The 21592-nt window shown below is 45.2% G+C and overlaps 1 protein-coding gene across 5 annotated transcripts in view; it reads right to left on the bottom strand.

Moving 5' to 3' along the window:
- Positions 1-21592, bottom strand: part of DUSP16 (dual specificity phosphatase 16) — a 75459-nt gene that overhangs the window by 33754 nt on the left and 20113 nt on the right. For 4 of the 5 annotated variants that reach the window (XM_058190657.1, XM_058190661.1, XM_058190659.1 and 1 more), the window contains exon 2: positions 3075-3677. In XM_058190657.1, coding sequence (XP_058046640.1) covers positions 3075-3305 — 231 coding nt within the window. In that variant the 5' untranslated portion in view covers positions 3306-3677. Of the gene's footprint in view, positions 1-3074; positions 3678-16703; positions 16923-21592 lie in introns of those variants that run through there. The other variant, XM_058190658.1, reaches the window with a different exon arrangement.

The following is a 21592-nucleotide window of genomic DNA, read 5'->3' as shown; positions in this document are numbered from 1 at the left end:
ACACCTGACAAATGCTTTCTGTATACAGGTAGTCCTTTCTCCATGGAGACTCATTCAGGGACCATTCACACTAAGATGGTGCCAAACAAGTGGCTCTTATGACCAGTCCTTGTATTACATGTGAGCCGTGGTGGTGCAGTGGTTAGAGTGCAGTACTGCAGGCTACCTCTGCTGACTGCCGGCTGACTGCAATTTGGCAGTTCGAATCTCACCAGGCTCAAGGTTGACTCAGCCTTCCATCCTTCTGAGGTCAGTAAAATAAGAACCTAGATTGTTGGGGGCAATACACTGACTCTGTAAACCGCTTAGAGAGGGCTGTAAAGCACTGTGAAGCGGTATATAAGTCTAAATGTTATTGTCCTTCCTTCCTCCCTCCCTCCCTCCCTCCCTCCCTCCCTCCCTTTCTCATTCTCCTTTCTGGTGGCGAAGTGGTGAGAATGCAGTATTGCAGGCTGACTCTGCCTACTGCCAGACGTTCGATTCTCACCAGCTCAAGGATGACTCAGCCTTCCATCCTTCTGAGGTCAGTAAAATGAGAACCTAGATTGTTGGGGGCAATACACTGACTCTGTAAACTGCTTAGAGAAGGCTGTAAAGCACTGTGAAGGGGTATATAAGCCTAAATGTTATTGTCCTTCCTTCCTTCCTCCCTCCCTCCCTCCCTCCCTCCCTCCCTCCCTTTCTCATTCTCCTTTCTGGTGGCGAAGTGGTGAGAATGCAGTATTGCAGGCTGACTCTGCCTACTGCCAGACGTTCGATTCTCACCAGCTCAAGGCTGACTCAGCCTTCCATTCTTCTGAGGTTAATTAAATGAGGACCCAGATTGTTGGGGGCAATAGGCTGACTCTGTAAACTGCTTAGAGAGGGCTGTGAAGCGGTATATAAGTCTAAATGTTATTGTTATTGCTACAATGGTCTCAGTGTCCCGAGGTCATGTGATCACCATTTGCAACCTTCTTGGTTGGCTTCTTGCAAACAAAATCAATGAGAAAACTGGCAGGAGATGACAAGGTAACATTGTGCTTAACAACAATAGCAACCAGAAATGCTGTAATTTCCTTCACGCAGTTATGTGATGTTGCACTTCATTATGCACCATTTAATGATGGAAATTCTAATCCCAATTACCGTTGCTAAGTGAGGACAAGCTATAATTCCAAGAATTATACGTTGCTACTTTGAGCTTTCGGACCACGCAACAGCATCGAAAAAGAAAGCAAGATTATTCAGGCGAATAACATCTTTCAGAATGTATATTTGGAGACCATAATTTGATCAGTCTGGAACACTAAAAATGAAGCAGAACCTTATTTACTGTTTGGCAAATACCGAGCGATGCAGAGATGCAGGATGATTGGGGTTGACATTGGTTTTAATTTATGCCTTTTATTGTTTTCTACTGTTTTGAATTTTGCCTCCTACCAAACGTTAGCTATTTCGAACGCACAATCCTGACAGAAGAATGGGGGATGCGAGTGTCATGAATTAATTAAGTGAAATATAGGCCCCAATTTTCACACTGTGCTAACTCTGCCAATTGTTAGGCTTTGGCTCATCTTGATGTGTAAACCAAACGATCTCGCTGTGGTTGCACTAGCTGACGGCAAAGAGATGTATGATCTCATTACAACTTATGACTCATTCAGACAATCGTGGCCAGAAAAACAAAATCCGGGTTAAAATAAAGCACATTCGTCTTTGAAGGCCTAATTTGCTAAGCCTGCCAGAGAGCCTGGAATGGGGATTTTATGCGCTCCGAGACCAATTTCTCTGACTCTGTTGAAGAATGTGGCGTCCACAAGGATCCTCGGGGGAGCGAGGGGTCAAGTGAGGTCAAATGCGTCACTGTGGCTTCTCCACCGGACGCTCGTGTTTGTATCAGCATGACCACAAGTTACGATCTGCTTAACCCCAGTTGAACTTTTTTTTTAAAAAAAAAAAAACCCGACAAAAGGAAGGTGGCTAAACCTTGTGGCTATTTCAGTTCATAAAACATCAAACTCTTCCTCCCAAGAGTGTTTATTTTACCTTTCCGTTGTAGCCACATGTTTCAGGACTGAGAACAAATTGTGGTTAGTAATGATAAAGCCACTACCAAGAAAACTCTTGATTCTGCTTAAGGGTGGGTGCTAGGGGTGCTATTCAGCAGGTTCTGACAGGTTCTGGAGAACCGGTAGTGGAAATTTTGAGTAGTTCGGAGAGCTGGCAAATACCACCTCTGGCTGGCCCTAGAGTGGGCAGGGAATAGAGATTTTGCAATATCCTTCCCCTGGAGTGGGGTGGGAATGGAGATTTTGCAGTATCCTTCTCCTGCCACACCCACCAAGCCACACCACACCACGCCCACCAAGCCATGCCCACAGAACCGGTAGTAAAAAAAATGGAATTCCATCACTGGTGGGTGCTAATTTTCTACAGCGGGAAAGGGAATCATTTATGCCAGATCTCACTTTTTAATACCTGCACCGCATCCTCTTACAGCATTACCCCCCTCCCCCCCAAAAAAACCCACAATGTTGAGACTTTGGAAAAAGTGAAGAGAAGAGCAACTAGGATGACTAAAGGCCTGGAGACAAAAACATATGAAGAACGGTGGCAGGAACTGGGTATGGCTAGTCTAGAGAACAGAAGGACTGGGGGAGACATGATAGCAGTATTTCAGTATTTGAGGGGCTGCCACCAAGAAGAAGAGGGTCAACCTATTTTCCAAAGCACCAGAAGGCAAGACAAGAAACAATGGATGGAGACTAAATCAAGAAGAGAAACAACTTGGAATTAAGGAGAAACTTCCTAACAGTGAGGACAATTAACCAGTGGAACTGCTTGCCTCCAGAGGTTGTGGGTGCTTCATCAATGGAGGTTTTAAAGAAGAGACTGGACAGCCATTTGTCTGAAATTGTCTAGGGTATTTTGCTTGAGCAGGGGGTTGGACTAGAAGACCTCCAAGGTCTCTTCCAGCTCTATGCTGATTGATCGATCTCTTGCCATTCCCAAATCTGTCCTTCATCTATAAATGTATTCTCCTCCTCCCATACACAACCCCCCACCCCACCCTCTGCTCCTCAGAGCCTTACCTTCTGTTTTGCCGAATGTTGAATAAGTTCGGTGATCAGCACCTTATCCTGCTGCAACCTGCGCTTCATGAGTTTGGAGCAATGGATGTTGATGGCCTCCAGGATATGGGACATGTTGTACTCCACGAAGGGACGGCTGTCAATCAGGAGCAATTTCTCCATGCTGCTTTCCAGCCAAGTCACCAGTCTCTCTCCGGTTATGAGCTGAGCACCATTCATTTCATCCGCCATGACAACCGGAGACGCCGAGCTGGAGCAATGCTTTGCTTTTCAATCGGCGGCCCCCACGAAGGAGATGAGGTAATGGCTATGAACTTAAAGGCCCAGACTCTCCATTGTCCTCCAGATGAATGAGGTCATCTCGGTGGAGACTGGCAAGAGGAAAGGGAGCCCCATTTTCTCTTCAGAGGGTCCTCTAGAGAGAGAAATGCCTCGTCCAGCCGTGCCTGTACAAAGACGCCCCTCACAACCCATTCATCTTGGGCTATGGAGTCGCCATTTCACACTCTTAACAAAAGGCTCTTCTCAGATGCTCCTGCCATTACCTCATTCCCTATCTTTGTTCCCCCATCGTTGGTCCTCTTCTTCCAGCGGCCTAGGAGCCTGGACAGAAACGAGGCAGACAGAAAGGAAACAAAAATAAACAGGGAGGGTGATGAGAGACCCCCTAAATCCCAGCACTGCCTCCCCTTCATCCCCTCACTCTGATTGTAAGAGCAGGGGGCTCGTTCTCCGGCACCACCCAAAGATAGGTGTGTGTGTGTGTGTGTGCGTGTGTGTGTGTGTGTGTTGGCATCCCTGCCAAGCTTGATTAACACCCGTCATGTGTTCCTCAGGAACACAAGGAAAAAGAGCAGCACCTGGGATCCTTGCTCTACAGTGGAATCTGGTAGCCCCTTTCCGGACTAATCAGGTTTTTACTGAAAGGTCAGAAGCAGGGGTGGGCTGCTGGGGGTTCGGGAGAACCTCTAGCTAAGATTCTGTGCAGTTCGGAGAACCCCCAAATCCCACTCCTGGCTGGCCCCACCTACTCCGCCCCTCCCAGGAGTCCCCTCGCGGCCCGTTTTGGATGCAGATAAGTGCAGGGCGCGCACGGAGGCTCTGGGAGGGTGAAAAACGGGCCTACTGGAAGTTTGGGAAGGCCAGAAACGGGCCTCTTTCCAGCCTCCAGAAGGCCTCCGGAGCCTGGGGAAGCCATTTTCGCCCTCCCGGAGGCTCAAGGAAAGCCTCCGCAGCCCGGGGAGGGCAAAAATGCCCACCCCACCATGGTGCAGGAGGCTGACTAGGCCATGCCCACCATGGCCACATCCACCCAGCAACCGGGCAGAGAACCCCTTGCTAAAATTTTTGAAGCCCATCCCTGGTCAGAAGCTTTTGGGAGATCCGGGCACCAGTCTAGCCCTTCCACAGATCTGAAGAAGGGAGCTGCAGTTCACAAAACCTTCAGACTTTTCATACAGTTGATGGGAAAAGGGCTGCTGGATTCTTTCTCCATCTTGGCCACTGTTGATTTAACGCAGCTCTGCTCTTACCTTGCCATTAGAGCAAAACCTGATCTCCACCCCTAACATCCAGAGAAATAGCCTCCAGAGATAAGAAATAGCCATTCTAGATGTGACATTGACATTTCTCTAGGAATAGAATCAAGAAAGGTTCCATATACAACAACAGGCATTTCACCATTCGTGAAAACTTCGAGCAGTACTGCAACTTCATTAATCTTATTATATCTACAGACCCCTCACATCCTGGACATAAACTGTTTCAACTTCTACCCTCAAAAATGACACTACAGGGCACTGCACACCAGAACAACTAGACACAAGGAGTGTTTTTTCCTGAATGCCATCACTCTGCTAAACAACTAATTCCCACAACACTGTCAAACTATTTACTAAGACTATATTATTATTATTATTCTCTTCCTTCCTATTACCTATCTCTTCCCACTTATGACTATAACCATGTTGCTTGTATTTTTATGATTTATATTGTTCTGTTTGTTATTTAATATGATTTGATTGCTTATTAGTAACCTATGACTATCACTAAGTGTTGGATCTTATGATTCTTGATGAATGTATTTTTTCTTCTTTTTTCCTTTTATGTACACTGAAAACATATGCACCAAAGACAAATTCCTTGAGTGTCAAATCACACTTGGCCAATAAAGAATTCTCTTCTCTTCTCTTCTCTTCTCTTCTCTTCTCTTCTCTTCTCTTCTCTTCTCTTCTCTTCTCTTCTCTTCTCTTCTCTTCTCTTCTCCTCTCCTCTCCTCTCCTCTCCTCTCCTCTCCTCTCCTCTCCTCTCCTCTCCTCTCCTCTCCTCTCCTCTTCTCTAAAATTATCAGAATGGACTGAGGCTTCCCTCACATTTCACGTACAACTAATCCTTGGAGTACGACCTTAATTGAGCCCAAAATTTATGTTGCTAAGCTAGACAGTTGTTAAGTGAGTTTTCCCCCATTGTACGACCTTTCTTGCCATAGTTGTTAAGTGAATCACTGCAGTTCTTAAGTTAGTAACACAGTGTTGCTAGATGTCTATGGAGATTCTCAGTCATCCAGGTCATGGTTGTTTTTTTTTGAAACAACTGCTTTTTCAAGAGGCAACTCGACCTTCTGTTTTTTCTTTGAAGAAGTTTCACTTCTCAGCCAAGAAGCTTCTTCAATTCTGGTTACTTCTTCAGCTCTAGTAACACGATTGTTAACCGAATCTGTCTTCTCCATTGACTTTGCTAATCAGAAGGTTGCAAAAGGGGATCCCATGACCCTTGGATACCGCAACATCAAAAATACCTGTCAGTTGCCAAGTATCCAAATTTTGATCAGGTGTCCACAAGGATGTTGCAACTGTCATGAGTGACCAACCGCATCTATAAAAGGAAAACTTAACTTACTTAAATGCAGCTTTTCTTCTGATGTCACTTCCAAATAAAGCAGGTCTATTCAAACCTGGCAACTTTAAGACTTGTGGACTTTAGTTCCCAGAATTCCTCAGCTAGCGATGCCAGCAATGCCGGCTGGGGAATTCTGGGAGCTGAAGTCCACAAGTCTTAAAGTTGCCAGGTTTGGCTATCCCTGAAATAAAATATTGATTTAAAAGATTTCCTTCCATACACAGTGAAGCATTTGCAACAGGCAGTTAAAAAGTCACTATGGCGTCCAGAACCACATATTTTAAAGCCCACCCTTTTTTAATGCTTTTTTTTTTTACACTCCATCCCAGAAGTGGGTTTTAGCAGGTTCTGACCAGTTCTGGAAAACCGGTAGTGGAAATTTTGAATAGTTCAGAGAACCGGTGAATACCACCTCTGACTGGCCCTTCCCCCATCTATTCTCTGCTTCCCGAGTCCCAGCTGATCGGGAAGAAATGGGTATTTTGCAGTAACCTTCCCCTGGAGTGGGGAGGGAATGGAGATTTTACAGTAGCCTTCCCCTGCCACGGCCACCAAGCCACGGCCACAGAACCGGTCGTAAAAAAATTTGAAGCCCACCAATGCTCCATCCCAAATGCTCCCCTCATGTAAATGAATCGGGACGAACACAAATCTTTTTCCAATGCATTTTAAATAAGAGATTAGAAAGAAATACTTGGGTCGTAAAGCCACAGCATTTTTTTTCAAACAGTAGCAATTTAAGAACTAAACTGAACCGTCTAAAAAAGACCATGTGAATTTTTCCTAATAGTTGAGGCTTGATCATCATGGCTGTTTATTTCCTCCCCAGGCACAGCTGGAGGAAGACTAGCTGTCTTCTGTCATTCCTGACTTCTTTCCAACAATGATGTCGGCGAGAACTGGCTAGAAGCCCCACAAGATCCTTGGCCAATGTCCAAGATTTCCTCATTTGGCTGATCGTCGCAAAAAGAGTGACTTCAGAGCAGAATGATTGAAAAGCACTGATTTAATCACCAAAGAGAGCCAGGCTGGGAAGCTAGCTGCCCACCAACCAAAATCCATGCCAGGCTTCGTACAAAATGACCATCTTTGGACCCCTATTAGCCCCTTTTAAGCATAATGTTGCCATCCTATTTTTTTCCTCATCTCTGTCTTTAAGCAAAAGAAAAAACTCAAAATGCCCCATTAGTAATTGCGCCATTGATCTGAATCCATCCCAAAACTGGAAATCTAATTAATGGACCCTAAAGGTAAAGGTTCCCCCGCACATGCGTGCTAGTTGTGGTCATGTGGCCGGCATGACTCAACGCCAAAGGCGCACGGAACGCTGTTACCTTCCCACCAAAGGTGGTCCCTATTTTTCTACTTGCATTTTTCACCTGCTTTTGAACTGCTAGATTGGCAGAAGCTGGGACAAGTAACGGGAGCTCACCCCATTACGTGGCACTAGGGATTCAAACCGCTGAACTGCCGACCTTCTGAGCGACAAGCTCAGCGTCTTAGCCATTGACCACCGCATCCCTCTAATGCACCCTACAAGGCCTCAAAAATATTGTCCTGAAGATGTTCCATAAGTATAGAATTAGTTCCAAATAAATAACCTTTGACTTTATGTTCTGTCTGCTTTGAAACGGCCTGTAAAACTTTCCAATATTATTTTGAAAGATGGCAAACGGTCATTGTTATTTTTTGCTATTTTGTAACCATTGTAAAATGGGGAACAATTTAATTTCCAAAATTGCTAAGAAGAAAGGGAATCCACATTCTTAGGAGGGAAGGGCTTAAACGATTGCAACAGCCAAACAGAATGAATCAGAATCCCATATTGCATATTGATTACGTGGACAAAACATAGAACAAAGCATCTTAGGCAGTGGTGGATTTCAAATTTTTTTACTACTGGTTCTGTGGGTGTGGCTTGGTGGGTATGGCTTGGTGGGTGTGGCAGGGGAAGGCTACTGTAAAATCTCTATTCCCACCCCACTCCAGGGGAAGGTTACTCCAAAATCCCCATTTCCTGCCGATCATCAGAGGTTGTTTTTTTTTTTACTTTTAAAAGCATTTTTTCTTCGGCTGAAGAAAAAATGCTTTTAAAAGTAAAAAAAAAGAGCCTATAACAATTGCGTGGATCAGCTGGGATCATCAGAGGATCATCATAGGCTTTTAAAAGCATTTTTCTACAACCTCTTCGGCCGAAGAAGTTGTAGAAAAAATGCTTTTAAAAGTAAAAAAAACAACAACTCTGATGATCGCGCAGCTCAGCTGGGCATGGCGGGGGGAGGGATTTTTGCTACTGGTTCTCCGAACCACCCACCGCCATTGCCACCAGATTGGGCGATCCGGTTCGAACCGGGAGCATTTCCCCCCTGGGGCCGCATCAGGGTTGTGTTTGACCTTGGGCGTAGGAATGGCCAGGGGGCATGGCCAGCTCAATGTCACTTGTGTCAGGGGCTCCTGTGATGGCCCGAGTGCTCTGCCAGCAAAAGTGGGCTCCCGAGCTCCGTTTTTGTCTGTGACAGCCTCCTGTGACCCGCTGCCAGTGAAAATGGAGCTCAGGAGGGCCGCGTGCTGGCAGAAGGTTGCAGGAGGCCGTCGCGGATGAAAATGGACCTTCGTTTTTGCTGGCAGAGGAACCACAGGTCAGATCTAAGCAGTCCACGGGCCTTGAGTTTGACATCCCCGCCCTACTGCATTCCTTTTGAGATTTAGAAAAAATAAAAATCATAAACAGGTCTTAGTTTTTCAGAACTTCCTGGAACCATACACAGAAATGACCCACGGTAGAAGACTTTATGATCTAAAGGATGGATTCACCTGCTGGAAGAAACTATTTATATGCATGCTTGGAATCCTTCGTTTCTTTCTCTACCTGTTACTCACTTGAGGGCTCCTCCTCCTTTTATCACACCTATCCTGCGCAGACTGCACTGGCTGCCTGTTGTCTTCCGGGTGCGCTTCAAGGTATTGGTTACCACCTTTAAAGCGCTCCATGGCTTAGGACCGGGATATTTACAGGACCGTCTACTGCCGTCTGGTATCTCCCACCGACCTGTGCGTTCTCACAGAGAGGGACTCCTTAGGGTTCCGTCAGCCAAACAATGTCGGCTGGCGGCCCCCAGGGGAAGGGCCTTCTCTGTGGGAGCTCCTACCCTGTGGAATGAACTTCCCCCTGGACTTCGACAACTACCTGACCTTCGGACCTTTCGCCGCGAACTTAAGACTTATCTATTCCGTCTTGCTGGACTGGCTTGAATTTTAATTTTTTAGTTGATTTTATGGTTTTAATTTTATTAATTTTTATCGGGATAGATGGTATTTTAAAAATCGGGCCAAATTTAATAAGTTTTTTAATGTATGTTTTTAGTATTGTATTTGTCTTTACTGTTTTTATCTTGGCTGTAAACCGCCCTGAGTCCTTCGGGAGAAGGGAAGTATACAAATTAAATTATTATTATTATTATTATTATTATCTGACCCGTTGCCCTAGGCAGCATCTCTTCTCTTCCTCCTTCAAGGTCATTTCCACATACCGTGATGATACCCAGTTTCAGCCTAATTTGGACTGTTGTGGCCTTATCTGGAGCAGGATGACCTATGGACGGTGACTCACAACCCCTGTAGGGAATATTGCGATAGCGCTGATTTTGATGATCACCCAGAAGCTGCACTTGGAGCCAAAGGTAATACAGTCCACTGATAAGAGTGGACTGCTAGCCACATAGCACTGGTGTTGCAAACACCGTATTGGTTATTCCAGGGTTCCAATTAAAATGGAAAGAGGTTATTTTTAATCTTTGTAGCTCTACACACCTTGACACCATGGTATCTTCAGAAGCACCTATTTCTGCTGGGGGTTTGCAGGGGTTCAGAAGAACCTCTAGCTAAGATCCTGTGCAGTTCGGAGAACCCCCAAATCCCACTCCTGGCTGGCCCCATCCACCCCGCCCCTCCCCTCCCAGGAGTCCCCAGGCAGCCCATTTTGGATGCAAGTAAGTGCAGGGCACACACGGAGGCTTGGGGAGAGCAAAAAATAGGCCTACCGGAAGTTTGGGAAGGCCGGAAACAGGCCCGTTTCTGGCCTCCAGAGGGCCTCCGGAGCCTGTTTTCACCGTCCCGGAGGCTCAAGGAAAGCCTCAAGAGCCCAGGGAGGGCAAAAATGCCCCCTGCCGTGGTGCAGGAGGCCGACTAGGATACACAATGGCCACGCCCACCCAGCAACCAGGCAGAGAACCCCTTGCTAATTTTTTTGAAGCCCACCCCTGACTTTCTTTAGGTGGAAACTCTCCCATACACTTATCCAGTGGTGAAATGTAAAATTTGTTACTACTGGTTCTGTGGGCGTGGCTTGTTGGGGCTGGGTGTAATGTGATTGTAATGTGGGCGGGGCCAACTTTTTTTTTTTTACTTTTAAAAGCATTTTTCTACAACCTCTTCGGCCGAAGAAGTTGTAGAAAAAATGCTTTTAAAAGTAAAAAAAACAACAACTCTGATGATCGCGCGGCTCAGCTGGGCATGGCGGGGGGAGGGATTTTTGCTACTGGTTCTCCGAACCACCCACCGCCATTGCCACCAGATTGGGCGATCCGGTTTGAACCGGGAGCATTTCCCCCCTGGGGCCGCATCAGGGTTGTGTTTGACCTTGGGCGTAGGAATGGCCAGGGGGCATGGCCAGCTCAATGTCACTTGTGTCAGGGGCTCCTGTGGCGGCCCGAGTGCTCTGCCAGCAAAAGTGGGCTCCCGAGCTCCGTTTTTGTCTGTGACAGCCTCCTGTGACCCGCTGCCAGTGAAAATGGAGCTCAGGAGGGTCGCGTGCTGGCAGAAGGTTGCAGGAGGCCGTCGCGGATGAAAATAGACCTTCGTTTTTGCTGGCAGAGGAACCACAGGTCAGATCTAAGCAGCCCGCAGGCCTTGAGTTTGACATCCCTGCCCTACTGCATTCCTTTCGAGATTGAGAAAAAATAAAAATCATAAACAGTTTTTCAGAACTTCCTGGAACCATACACAGAAATGACCCACGGTAGAAGACTTTATGATCTAAAGGAGGGATTCACCTGCTGGAAGAAACTATTTATATGCATGCTTGGAATCCTTCGTTTCTTTCTCTACCTGTTACTCACTTGAGGGCTCCTCCTCCTTTTATCACACCTCTCCTGCGCAGACTGCACTGGCTGCCTGTTGTCTTCCGGGTGCGCTTCAAGGTATTGGTTACCACCTTTAAAGCGCTCCATGGCTTAGGACCGGGATATTTACGGGACCGTCTACTGCCGTCTGGTATCTCCCACCGACCTGTGCGTTCTCACAGAGAGGGACTCCTTAGGGTTCCGTCAGCCACACAATGTCGGCTGGCGGCCCCCAGGGGGGAGGGCCTTCTCTGTGGGAGCTCCTACCCTGTGGAACGAACTTCCCCCTGGACTTCGACAACTACCTGACCTTCAGACCTTTCGCCGCGAACTTAAGACTTATCTATTTTGTCTTGCTGGACTGGCTTGAATTTTATTTTTTTAGTTGATTTTATGGTTTTAATTTTATTAATTTTTATCGGGATAGATGGTATTTTAAAAATCGGGCCAAATTTAATAAGTTTTTTAATGTATGTTTTTAGTATTGTATTTGTCTTTACTGTTTTTATCTTGGCTGTAAACTGCCCTGAGTCCTTCGGGAGAAGGGAAGTATACAAATTAAATTATTATTATTATTATTATTATTATTATTATTATTATTATTATTATTATCTGACCTGTTCCCCTAGGCAGCATCTCTTCTCTTCCTCCTTCAAGGTCATTTCCACATACCGTGATGATACCCAGTTTCAGCCTAATTTGGACTGTTGTGGCCTTATCTGGAGCAGGATGACCTATGGACAGTGACTCACAACCCCTGTAGGGAATATTGTGATGGCGCTGATTTTGATGATCACCCAGAAGCTGCACTTGGAGCCAAAGGTAATACAGTCCATTGATAAGAGACACTCTAGCCACATAGCACTGGTGTTGCAAACATCGTATTGGTTATTCCAGGGTTCCAATTAAAATGGAAAGAGGTTATTTTTAATCTTTGTAGCTCTACACACCTTGACACCATGGTATCTTCAGAAGCACCTATTTCTGCTGGGGGTTTGCAGGGGTTCAGGAGAACCTCTAGCTAAGATCCTGTGCAGTTCGGAGAACCCCCAAATCCCACTCCTGGCTGGCCCCATCCACCCCGCCCCTCCCCTCCCAGGAGTCCCCAGGCAGCCCATTTTGGATGCAAGTAAATGCAGGGCACACACGGAGGCTTGGGGAGAGCGAAAAATAGGCCTACCGGAAGTTTGGGAAGGCCGGAAACAGGCCCGTTTCTGGCCTCCAGAGGGCCTCCGGAGCCTGTTTTCACCGTCCCGGAGGCTCAAGGAAAGCCTCAAGAGCCCAGGGAGGGCAAAAATGCCCCCTGCCGTGGTGCAGGAGGCCGACTAGGATACACAATGGCCACGCCCACCCAGCAACCAGGCAGAGAACCCCTTGCTAATTTTTTTGAAGCCCACCCCTGACTTTCTTTAGGTGGAAACTCTCCCATACACTTATCCAGTGGTGAAATGTAAAATTTGTTACTACTGGTTCTGTGGGCGTGGCTTGTTGGGGCTGGGTGTAATGTGATTGTAATGTGGGCGGGGCCAACTTTTTTTTTTAACTTTTAAAAGCATTTTTTCTACAACCTCTTCGGCCGAAAAATGCTTTTAAAAATGCTTTTAAAAGGTTCTGGCAATCCCGAGTTGCCTGATCGTCAGAACCTATTAAAAGCATTTTTTACAACCTCTTCTGCCAAAGAGGTTGTAGAAAAAATGCTTTTAAAAGGCTCTAACGATCCCAGCTGAGCCGCGGGATCATCAGAGGCCTTTTTTTTTTTTTACTTTTAAAAGCTTTTTTTCGGCCGAAGATAGTGCGGCTCAGTTCTGCATGGGGGGGGGAGGGATTTTTGCTACCGGTTCTCGGAACCACCCTCCGCCATCGCTACCAGATCGGGCGACCGGGTCCGAACCGGGAGCATTTCATCCCTGCACTTATCCCATAGGGTAACAAAGCATAGGCTACCTCACTATCAAGAAATTGAAACCTTAACAGGTTTCAGTCTTAACAGCAGCGAGGGTAATTTTCACACAATATTGGAAAAATGAAGAAACACTCCGAGACGAAGAGATAATTAAGAAGATATTAGATTGGGCAGAAAATTTATTAAACCAATGAATTGAAACCTATTGGGGATCCTGAGGATCTGACAGTATAGGGAGTCCTCAACTTCCAACCATTCATATAGTGACCGTTCAAAGTTACAACAGCACTAAAAAATGACTCTTGGTGTATGGATGAGGAGTAAAGGCAGACGGGAAGATTTGAAAAGAGAGGCATTATACGAATCCAGGAAAGGCTGGATTCAAAAGAATTCCTGGTGTGAAATTAAAAATATACAAATAACAATTAATGAAGAAAAACATCCATTAAAAAAAGACTCTTATTAAAAAAGACACCTTGTTGGGTGAATAACTTTCCTTCCAAGAGTGAACAAAGAACGCTGTCAGAAAACGTTGATCCTTAACTGTCAAAAGGATTTGCCCAACTTATCTCCAAATACCTTTCTGCTGAATGCAACCATTATCTTGCTAGAATCCAAACCTTCAGCTACACAAAACCCCCAAGGCTGAGAAGCTGCTGAGAAGAGGCCCAACAACTTCTTACATTCCAAGTCAACAAGGTCACTAGAGATGGGTCAAGGGATACTGATCTCTACCCACCCACCATCCTCTGATCAACTGGGGATGTTTTCACACCATGTTTTCAAATAAAAGAAGACAGGGTAAATTCAGGATAATCATCGAGTGAACCCATAGTCATTAATCAACCTTAACCACAACTTTGCCACAGGCAGAATATCTCTCACCCTCCTTGGCCCATTTCGGTCAGTACTGTTGTTGTGATCCAGGCCCAAGTAGGTAGTAGGAAACTCAGTCAGTGTAAAAACAAACTTTATTCGACAGATGAGAATTACTTTATCCCCAGCTTGGTTCAACTAAATTAAAGCAAATTCCTCACAATACAATTCCTCTGTCCTATCACCAACCTTGGTCCAATTAGGCAAACTGCCAAAGGCCTTTCTTGGCAAAAGTTCAGAAGACACCGATACGGAACGAATGCAACAAGACGAAGCTATCAACGTTGTTTTCCGGCCAAACGCTGTTGCTGGTCTTTTAAGCCTTATGGGAGAGGCCAATCATCTCTTGGCCCTCCTCCCGAGTCGTCCTCTTTGCTTGAGCTGCTCTTGCCTTCTGGCAGCTCTTCTCATGAATGCATTAGGAACAGGTTCCTCCTGTTCCTCTGCCTCACTATTGTCAGTCTCCGGAGGCTCTGGAGTCCGCACCTCACTCCCCGATGGCCCTGGCCCCACCTCAGACTCCGACGCAGAGCTCTCATCCAGGCCTCCCCAGCCTTCAGGACTGGCCCACGCTCTTCCTCAGCCTCATCACTGTCTGACTCCATTGCCAGCTCCGCAGGCTGCTGGCGGAGTACAAGTACATCCTAAGTACAGGTAGTCCTCAACTTACAACTGGTCACTTAGCAATTATTCAAACTCTCGAGGGCCCCCTTAAAAGGTACTTACAACCTAGTTCCGAGAATCCGACAGTCACCCCCTGAATTTTAACAGCTCTTTGCAATGTCTGGAAGCCATGGGATCACAATTTCCATTTTTGCCCAAACTCCATGTTTGTTTCTGGTTTGTTTTTTTTTAGCAAAAATGCCCCCGTAGGGAACAATGGGTTCGCTTAACGACCATGGATTCACTACAAATAAAGGTAGTGTAGAAAGTTAGCACCCACCCCTCTCCTAGAAGAATGAAATATTTTGAGAAATATTTAAAAAGGTAGGATAAATTTCCCCTAAAAGAGAAATAAAAATCTTAAGGGAAGTAGAAACTCAGAACCACAGCTCCCTGCCCCCAGCAGATATTTTGTGCCCATTAAGAAAGTAATTAATTAATTAATTATTAATTAATTACCGTATATACTCGAATATAAGCCGATCCGAGTATAAGCCGAGGTCCCCAATTTTACCCCAAAAACTGGGGTAAACTGGGACTCAGTATCGGTGGAAATGAGGCACCTACCGGTTGAAACCTCCTCCCTCAGCTGAGAAGGCTGGCTCCCCACCGCCCTCTCACTGCACCGCAGGGCTTCCCACCGTCCGGTAAAATGTGAAAAAAAGAAAAAAAAAACAAAACTCGAGTATAAGCCGTATATACTCGAGTATAAGCCGAGGGGCTTAAAAAAAACAAACTCGAGTATAAGCCGTATAGACCCGAGTATAAGCCGAGGGGATGTTTTTCAGCACAAAAAACGTGCTGAAAAACTCGGCTTATACTCGAGTATATACGGTAATTAAAAATTTAAGAAATTAAGAAGAAACCCTAACCCTAACCCTAACCCTAACCCTAACCCTAACCCTAACCTGATGGACTATGTGCATACTTCTTAAAAAAGATTTCCACTAATATAGCAGAACCCCTAAGCATAATTTTTGAAAAAGCTTTCACGACCAGTTCCCTTCCCAAACTTTGGTCACTTACCACGGTCATCCCTGTCTTCAAAAAAGGAGACCCCAGCCTAGCTGAAAATTACAGACCTATCTCTCTTTGCTGTGTCACCTGCAAAGTAATGGAATCTATCATCAACCAGTCCATTATCCTTCACCTAGAAACAAACAACCTACTCTCTAATAAACAATTTGGTTTCAGAAAAAATTTATCATATAATTTACAACTTCTTCACTGCAAAAACATATGGACTACAAATCTTGATCAGGGCAAAGCAATTGATGCAATCTACATAGACTTCTGTGAAGCTTTCGACTCAGTAGTACATGATAAACTTCTCCTAAAAGTAAAATCCTACGGCATCTCAAGGACCCCTCCACAATTGGATAACAGCTTTTCTATCAAACAGATAACAAGTGGTCAAAATTGGCAATGTTCTATCAAATCCTGTTCCTGTCAAAAGTGGCGTTCCCCACGGCAGCGTTCTTGGACCAACACTCTTCATATTATACATTAATGATCTCTGTGACCATATTACAAGTAATTGTGTTCTCTTTGCTGACGACGTCAAACTATTTAACACCACCAACAATACACCGGGTCTCCAGAACCTGTCAGAACCTGCTGGATTTCACCCCTGACCCAGGACCACCTACGTGGCTCTGCTTCATCATTAAACCATCTTTCCAATCAGCCTCCATGTTTCCAGTTTCTTTCTCCCGGCTTGGAACTGAACCCACGGGATTATTTCTTCCAGTAGTAGTAGTAGTAGTAGTAGTAGTAGTGGTGGTGGTGGTAGTAGTAGTAGTATCAAATTGGTCCCATGATGACTTGCTTTATGATCATCGTGACTTACAACCGTAATGGGTTGCCTTACTTTTTCCCTCTAGACCCAATTATTTATTTATTTATTTATTTATTTATTTATTCACATTTTTATACCGCCCTTCTCCGGAGACTCAGGGCGGTGTACAGCAAATAAAACAACAATAATCCAAAAATATTAAAATACAATAACAAGCTTAAAAATCTAATTTAAATGCTGTATAATTAAAAATATTAGATAAGAAAAAATTACAAAAGATAAAAACCCTGTTAAAAGCCCACTAAAAACCCTCAGTATTAAAATCAATCAGGCCAGCCCTGCTTGGTGAAAAAAGAAAGTCTTGAGCTCACGCTTAAAGGTCCGAAGATCAGGGAGAAGACGGAGTCCCACCGGCAACTCGTTCCACAAGGCCGGGGCCCCCACAGAGAACGCTCTTCCCCTGGGGGCCGCCAGCTGACATTGGTTGGCCGACGGCACCCTAAGGAGGCCTTCTTATGTGAGAGATAGCTCTGTGCTGCCTTTCTGGTGATGAAAAAGCAAATGGTGTAACAAGTAATGAAGAGTGCACCCCCTGGTCTTCTAGTGTTCGGTGGGTGGGGGCTTAGCTAGAGGGATTCAGCCTTTCTTTGCTTCCCTATGAGAAATAACTCGATCTCACATGAGATAAATTAAATCAAATGTCATGCAAAAAGAATAAAACATAACTGCTGAACATTCTTTTAGATACTCAAACATGCCAACATTCAGTGGTAAAGCAGATGGATGGCAAAGCTTTTCAGCAGATTAAAAGAAATGGCAGGGGAAAAAAAAAAAAACCTCAGATCCAGAAATGACTCCCTCTTTGCTTCCATGTGGTCTATAAGAAGGAACTGGTTAGATGTTTCAAGTAATTTAATATTACAGAATACAGGAAAATTCTAGAGCAAGTTTGGCGTCTTCGCCAGGAGCCCTACTGAAGGATTGAAGGCTGAAGTTTAAAGACTCAGTCCTGTCAGTTACATAAAGTGGCGCAGAGACAATTAGATTTGACTCATATAAAGCAAATAAAAATAAATTAAACATCAATGGAATATCTGGAAATGGTTTACTTATTTCTCCAGAAACGGGACTCTTCGAACGTCATCTGTTCCCATGCTTCTGTTGTGGTCCGTCAGCAGCCTACGGAGCTGGCAACGAGTCAGACAGCGATGAGGCTGAGGTGAGACCAGGGCCATTGGGGAGTGATGTGCGGACTCCAGAGCCTCCAGAGACTGATAGTAGTGAGGCAGAGGAACAGGAGGAGCCTGTTCCTGATGCACACATGAGAAGAGCTGCCAGAAGGCAAGAGCAGCTCAAGCAGAGAGGACAACTCAGGAGTAAGGCCAAGAGATGATTGGCCCCTCCCATAAGGTTTAAAACAGACCAGCACCAGCATTTGAGCTTTGCTGGAAAACAAAGTTGGTAGTTTCATCTTCTGCTTCGTCTTCTGCTTCGTCTACATCAGGGGTAGTCAACCTTTTTATACCTACCGCCCACTTTTGTATCTCTGCTAGTAGTAAAATTTTCTAACCACCCACTGGTTCCACAGTAATGCACAGTGTATCGTCATCTGCGCATGCCTCTCGCACATCGTGGATTGGGTTTGTGGGGGGGCGCCGGCTACCAGCTCTGCTTGCTGTTACAGCTGGGTGCTGTGGGGGGAGATGCATAAGCTATTCTGGGACGAGGGTCTTTTGTTTGCGGTCGCACTATAGCGCCATTTAGTTTCACTTACGTAACGTGAACTAAACTTATGCGCGGGCAATAGAAATAGTATATTTTCAGAAATTTAAATTGTCACGGGGAATTTTATGAAAACCTAATGAAAATGTTTTTAAATAATGCTATTAAATTTTTTTAAAAAGTCAATTAAATTAAAAAAAAGGAAAGTGCTTCAGTATTGGACAAAACCCTTACCGCCCACCATGAAAGCTGGAACGCCCACTAGTGGGTGGTAGGGACCAGGTTGACTACCACTGGCCTACACCTTGCCTTTATTTTTTTTTTTTTTTTTTTTTTTTTATCCAAAAAGTTTTTATTGGTCAAAAAAGGTTTATACAAATACATATCAGGTATGGTAAATTTTCATTTTTCTTATACAAGATAAGAATTTTACTCAAAATTTTAAACACATACAACAGCCATATGGCAAGCAGGTGATCTGAGTAGCTAAGTTTATCAATCTTACATACGCAATAAAGAAGGGTCAAGAATAATCAGAATATCATACAAAGGAGAATAAGGAAAACCAACACAATACCAAATATCATTGTCACTTCCTAGTTTTGGATCTCAGAACTCTGGGTTCAGCCTGACCCAACTCCAGGGCGCAACAGCGGCAGCCGCCTCCTCCCATGGTCTATAACCTCCCTTCTTCAACTCCTGGGTCATCTAATTCCAGGAGGGCTTTGTGTTCCTCCACGTAGGCGCAGCCTCCATAATTGTACTAATTTTTTCGTAATGCCCGCCCGGAGAATCATCAATCCCTCTGGCATCAGCCATCTGAAGCCTACTCCCTTCTGGTACAATTTGCTTGACAAAAAGTAATATTTCTTTCTCATTTCACGTACCTGTCTGGGAATCTGCCTCAGAATGGCTATCTCCCTGCCCCTATAAGTCAGTGCCCCACTCCTATGTTTTCTAAGAATTTCATCTCGTCTCTCTTCTCACAAATTTGACATGAACCTCTCTAGGAACTGCATGCGTGCGTGCATATTTTGAATTAACTCTATAAGCTCGATCCACATCCCAATTCATAAAGTCAACACCTCTCCCAAGAAATTCTCCCAACAGTTTAGTCACAACATCTCTCAAGTCTTCTTGGTCCACTTCTTCCAGATTTTGAAACCTAAGGAAATAAGACATTTTATCCATCTGTAGTCCAAGCACAGCATTGCCTGTCGTCTCCTCTCTTTTCTGCACTGCCGCATCTCTCCTCAGACCTTCCACTTTCTGCTTGTTTTCTGCTGAGACTTGTTGAGTGTCCTTTAAATCCTTTTGGATAGTCACAATTTCTGCTCTTATTTCATCCAGTTTCTTGTCCATATTAGATAACTTTTCCAAAATTCTCTCCATTTCTCCAGCAGTTGGTCTCTGACCTTTTGCCATTTAAAAATTTTTTTTAAAATCCTCAGGCAAGCACAGTATCCTTGTAATTTCCTCCGGATCCACCAGGGGCACTCACAGGAGCAACGAGTCCAGAGTACAGTTAGTCAACCAGGAAGCCGAAGGAAGTGATGTCATCAAGATTCTCATAGTGAAGGCGGAAGCTGGGCGCCACCATTGTTCCCCAGAGGAGGGGCCTCAAACCCTCCCTCCTAAATTTCTCCATCACCTCTTCTCTCCAGAGCTCCACAAAACCGGTAATCTTGTTATTTTAAGTTCTCCTCTCTCCAAAGTGATTCGTGCTCCTTCCAGTCGCAGGGAGAAAACCCCCGCACTCCGGAGCACTCCACTCACATTGCCGATATCTCCTTCCTTCTCCCTTCCTCAATTCTTCTCCGTTCCTGTTCGCCACCAGGCTGCTGCAATTATAAATCCAAAGCCCGGTGTCACGGGCACAGCGGCCCAGGCGGCGACCAAAATAATGGCGCGGCCTGAGGCCTCGAACCCCTCCGAGCCTAGGGCCGCCAGCATCGGTCCCCAGTCCTGTATGTCGGCTGGGAGACCCCTGGCGAGCCGTCCGTGCGGCAGGTGTCCTTTTCGGAACACCTGGCCCCTAAGGGCCTCGGAGGCGGCCGGATTCGGACACTGGAGGCAGGAGAGGCACCTCCAGATGTCCGTTGCCGCCGGATACCGGAAGTCGTCTCCCACCTTGCCTTTATTTTTGTGGCTTGTGAACGTTTGCCAGGAAAGGCCTTTGGCAGTTTGCCTAATTGGACCAAGGTTTGTAAGAGAAGTGAGGAATTTGTGTTGGGAGGCATTGTTTTAATTTGAATTGAACGACGCTGGGAATTAAGTAATTCTCAACTGTTCGAATAAAGTTTGTTTTTTTCATGGACTGAGTTTCTCAATATCTGCTTGGGCCTGGGTCACAACAGTTTCAGTTCTTCTGGACTTTCCAGATTCTTGGGAATTTCTCAACTTTAATAAGCAGAGGCTGGTGCAGGGGTGAAATCCAGCAGGTTCTGACAGGTTCAGGAGAACCAGGAATGAAAATTTTGAGTAATTCAGGGAACCGGTAGTGGAAATTTTCAGTAATTCAAAGAACTGGCAAATACCACTTCTGGCTGGCCCCACAGTGGGGTGGCAATAGAGATTTTGCAATATCCTTCCCCCGGGAATGGGGATTTTGCAATGTCCTTCCCCTGGAGTGTGGTGGGAATGGAGATTTTGCAGTATCCTTCTCCTGCCACACCCATCAAGCCACACCACGCCCACCAAGCCACGTCCACAGAAGCAGTAGTAAAAAAATTTGAATTTCATCACTGGGCTGGTGGGAATATTAAAACCCCCATGATCTCCCCAGCTTTCTCTCACTGGTTTCTCTATTCTGCCCCTTGGCCATGATGACCCAACGAATAGGGAGGGGCAGCGAAAAGTATTTTGGACGTGACCTGGAGCATCCATCTCTCCCCCTGAAGGAATGTGGACTGACTTCTAGTCTTAGGAGCTACGCTAACAATAGCCGCTATCAGAATAATAGTCGAAGGAAAACAAGGGTTTAAAAATTGGGCACAATCCAGGAAAAGCTAATCCAAGCAAACTTTACTTTCCGAACTGAAATTTTCTCCCACTACAAGTAAAGAACTCTGGCTGAACTACATCCATGCTATGCTCCTAAGTTGTTTTTTTTAAAAAATAAAAATAAAAAATAGTAGAGCAGAAGAAGAGATTTGTTTAGCTTCTAGTTGAGAACTCATTGTTCTTTCAATGTTGTGTGACACAAGGCTCATGTCGGAACATGTCTCGCTTAAAAAGGGTTTCTTTCTTGAGAAAAGAGATTGCCTTGTTGTTTCCTTGTATACTTAACACAACAGCGTCAAGGAAATGACACCCGTTTCATGTCAAAATTAATTCCAGGAGTTGCTCGATTGGAGTCTAGATTTAAAATCTAGAACTTCGTGTAGGCCAAAGAATGTACAACAATATGTGTGTCTGTGTGGTAACTTTAGTTACCTTTGGGTCCTCCAATAATTAAGATCTGGTGATGGCCCAGTTTGATTCAATTGGAACAAGGATCTCCAACCTTGGTCCCTTTAAGCCTTGTGGACTTCAACTC

Source organism: Ahaetulla prasina, chromosome 7, assembly GCF_028640845.1.
Source record: "Ahaetulla prasina isolate Xishuangbanna chromosome 7, ASM2864084v1, whole genome shotgun sequence".
NCBI lineage: Eukaryota > Metazoa > Chordata > Lepidosauria > Squamata > Colubridae > Ahaetulla > Ahaetulla prasina.
The sequence above is the reverse complement of the archived record's forward strand: the minus strand, read 5'-3'. Positions and strand labels throughout refer to the sequence as shown.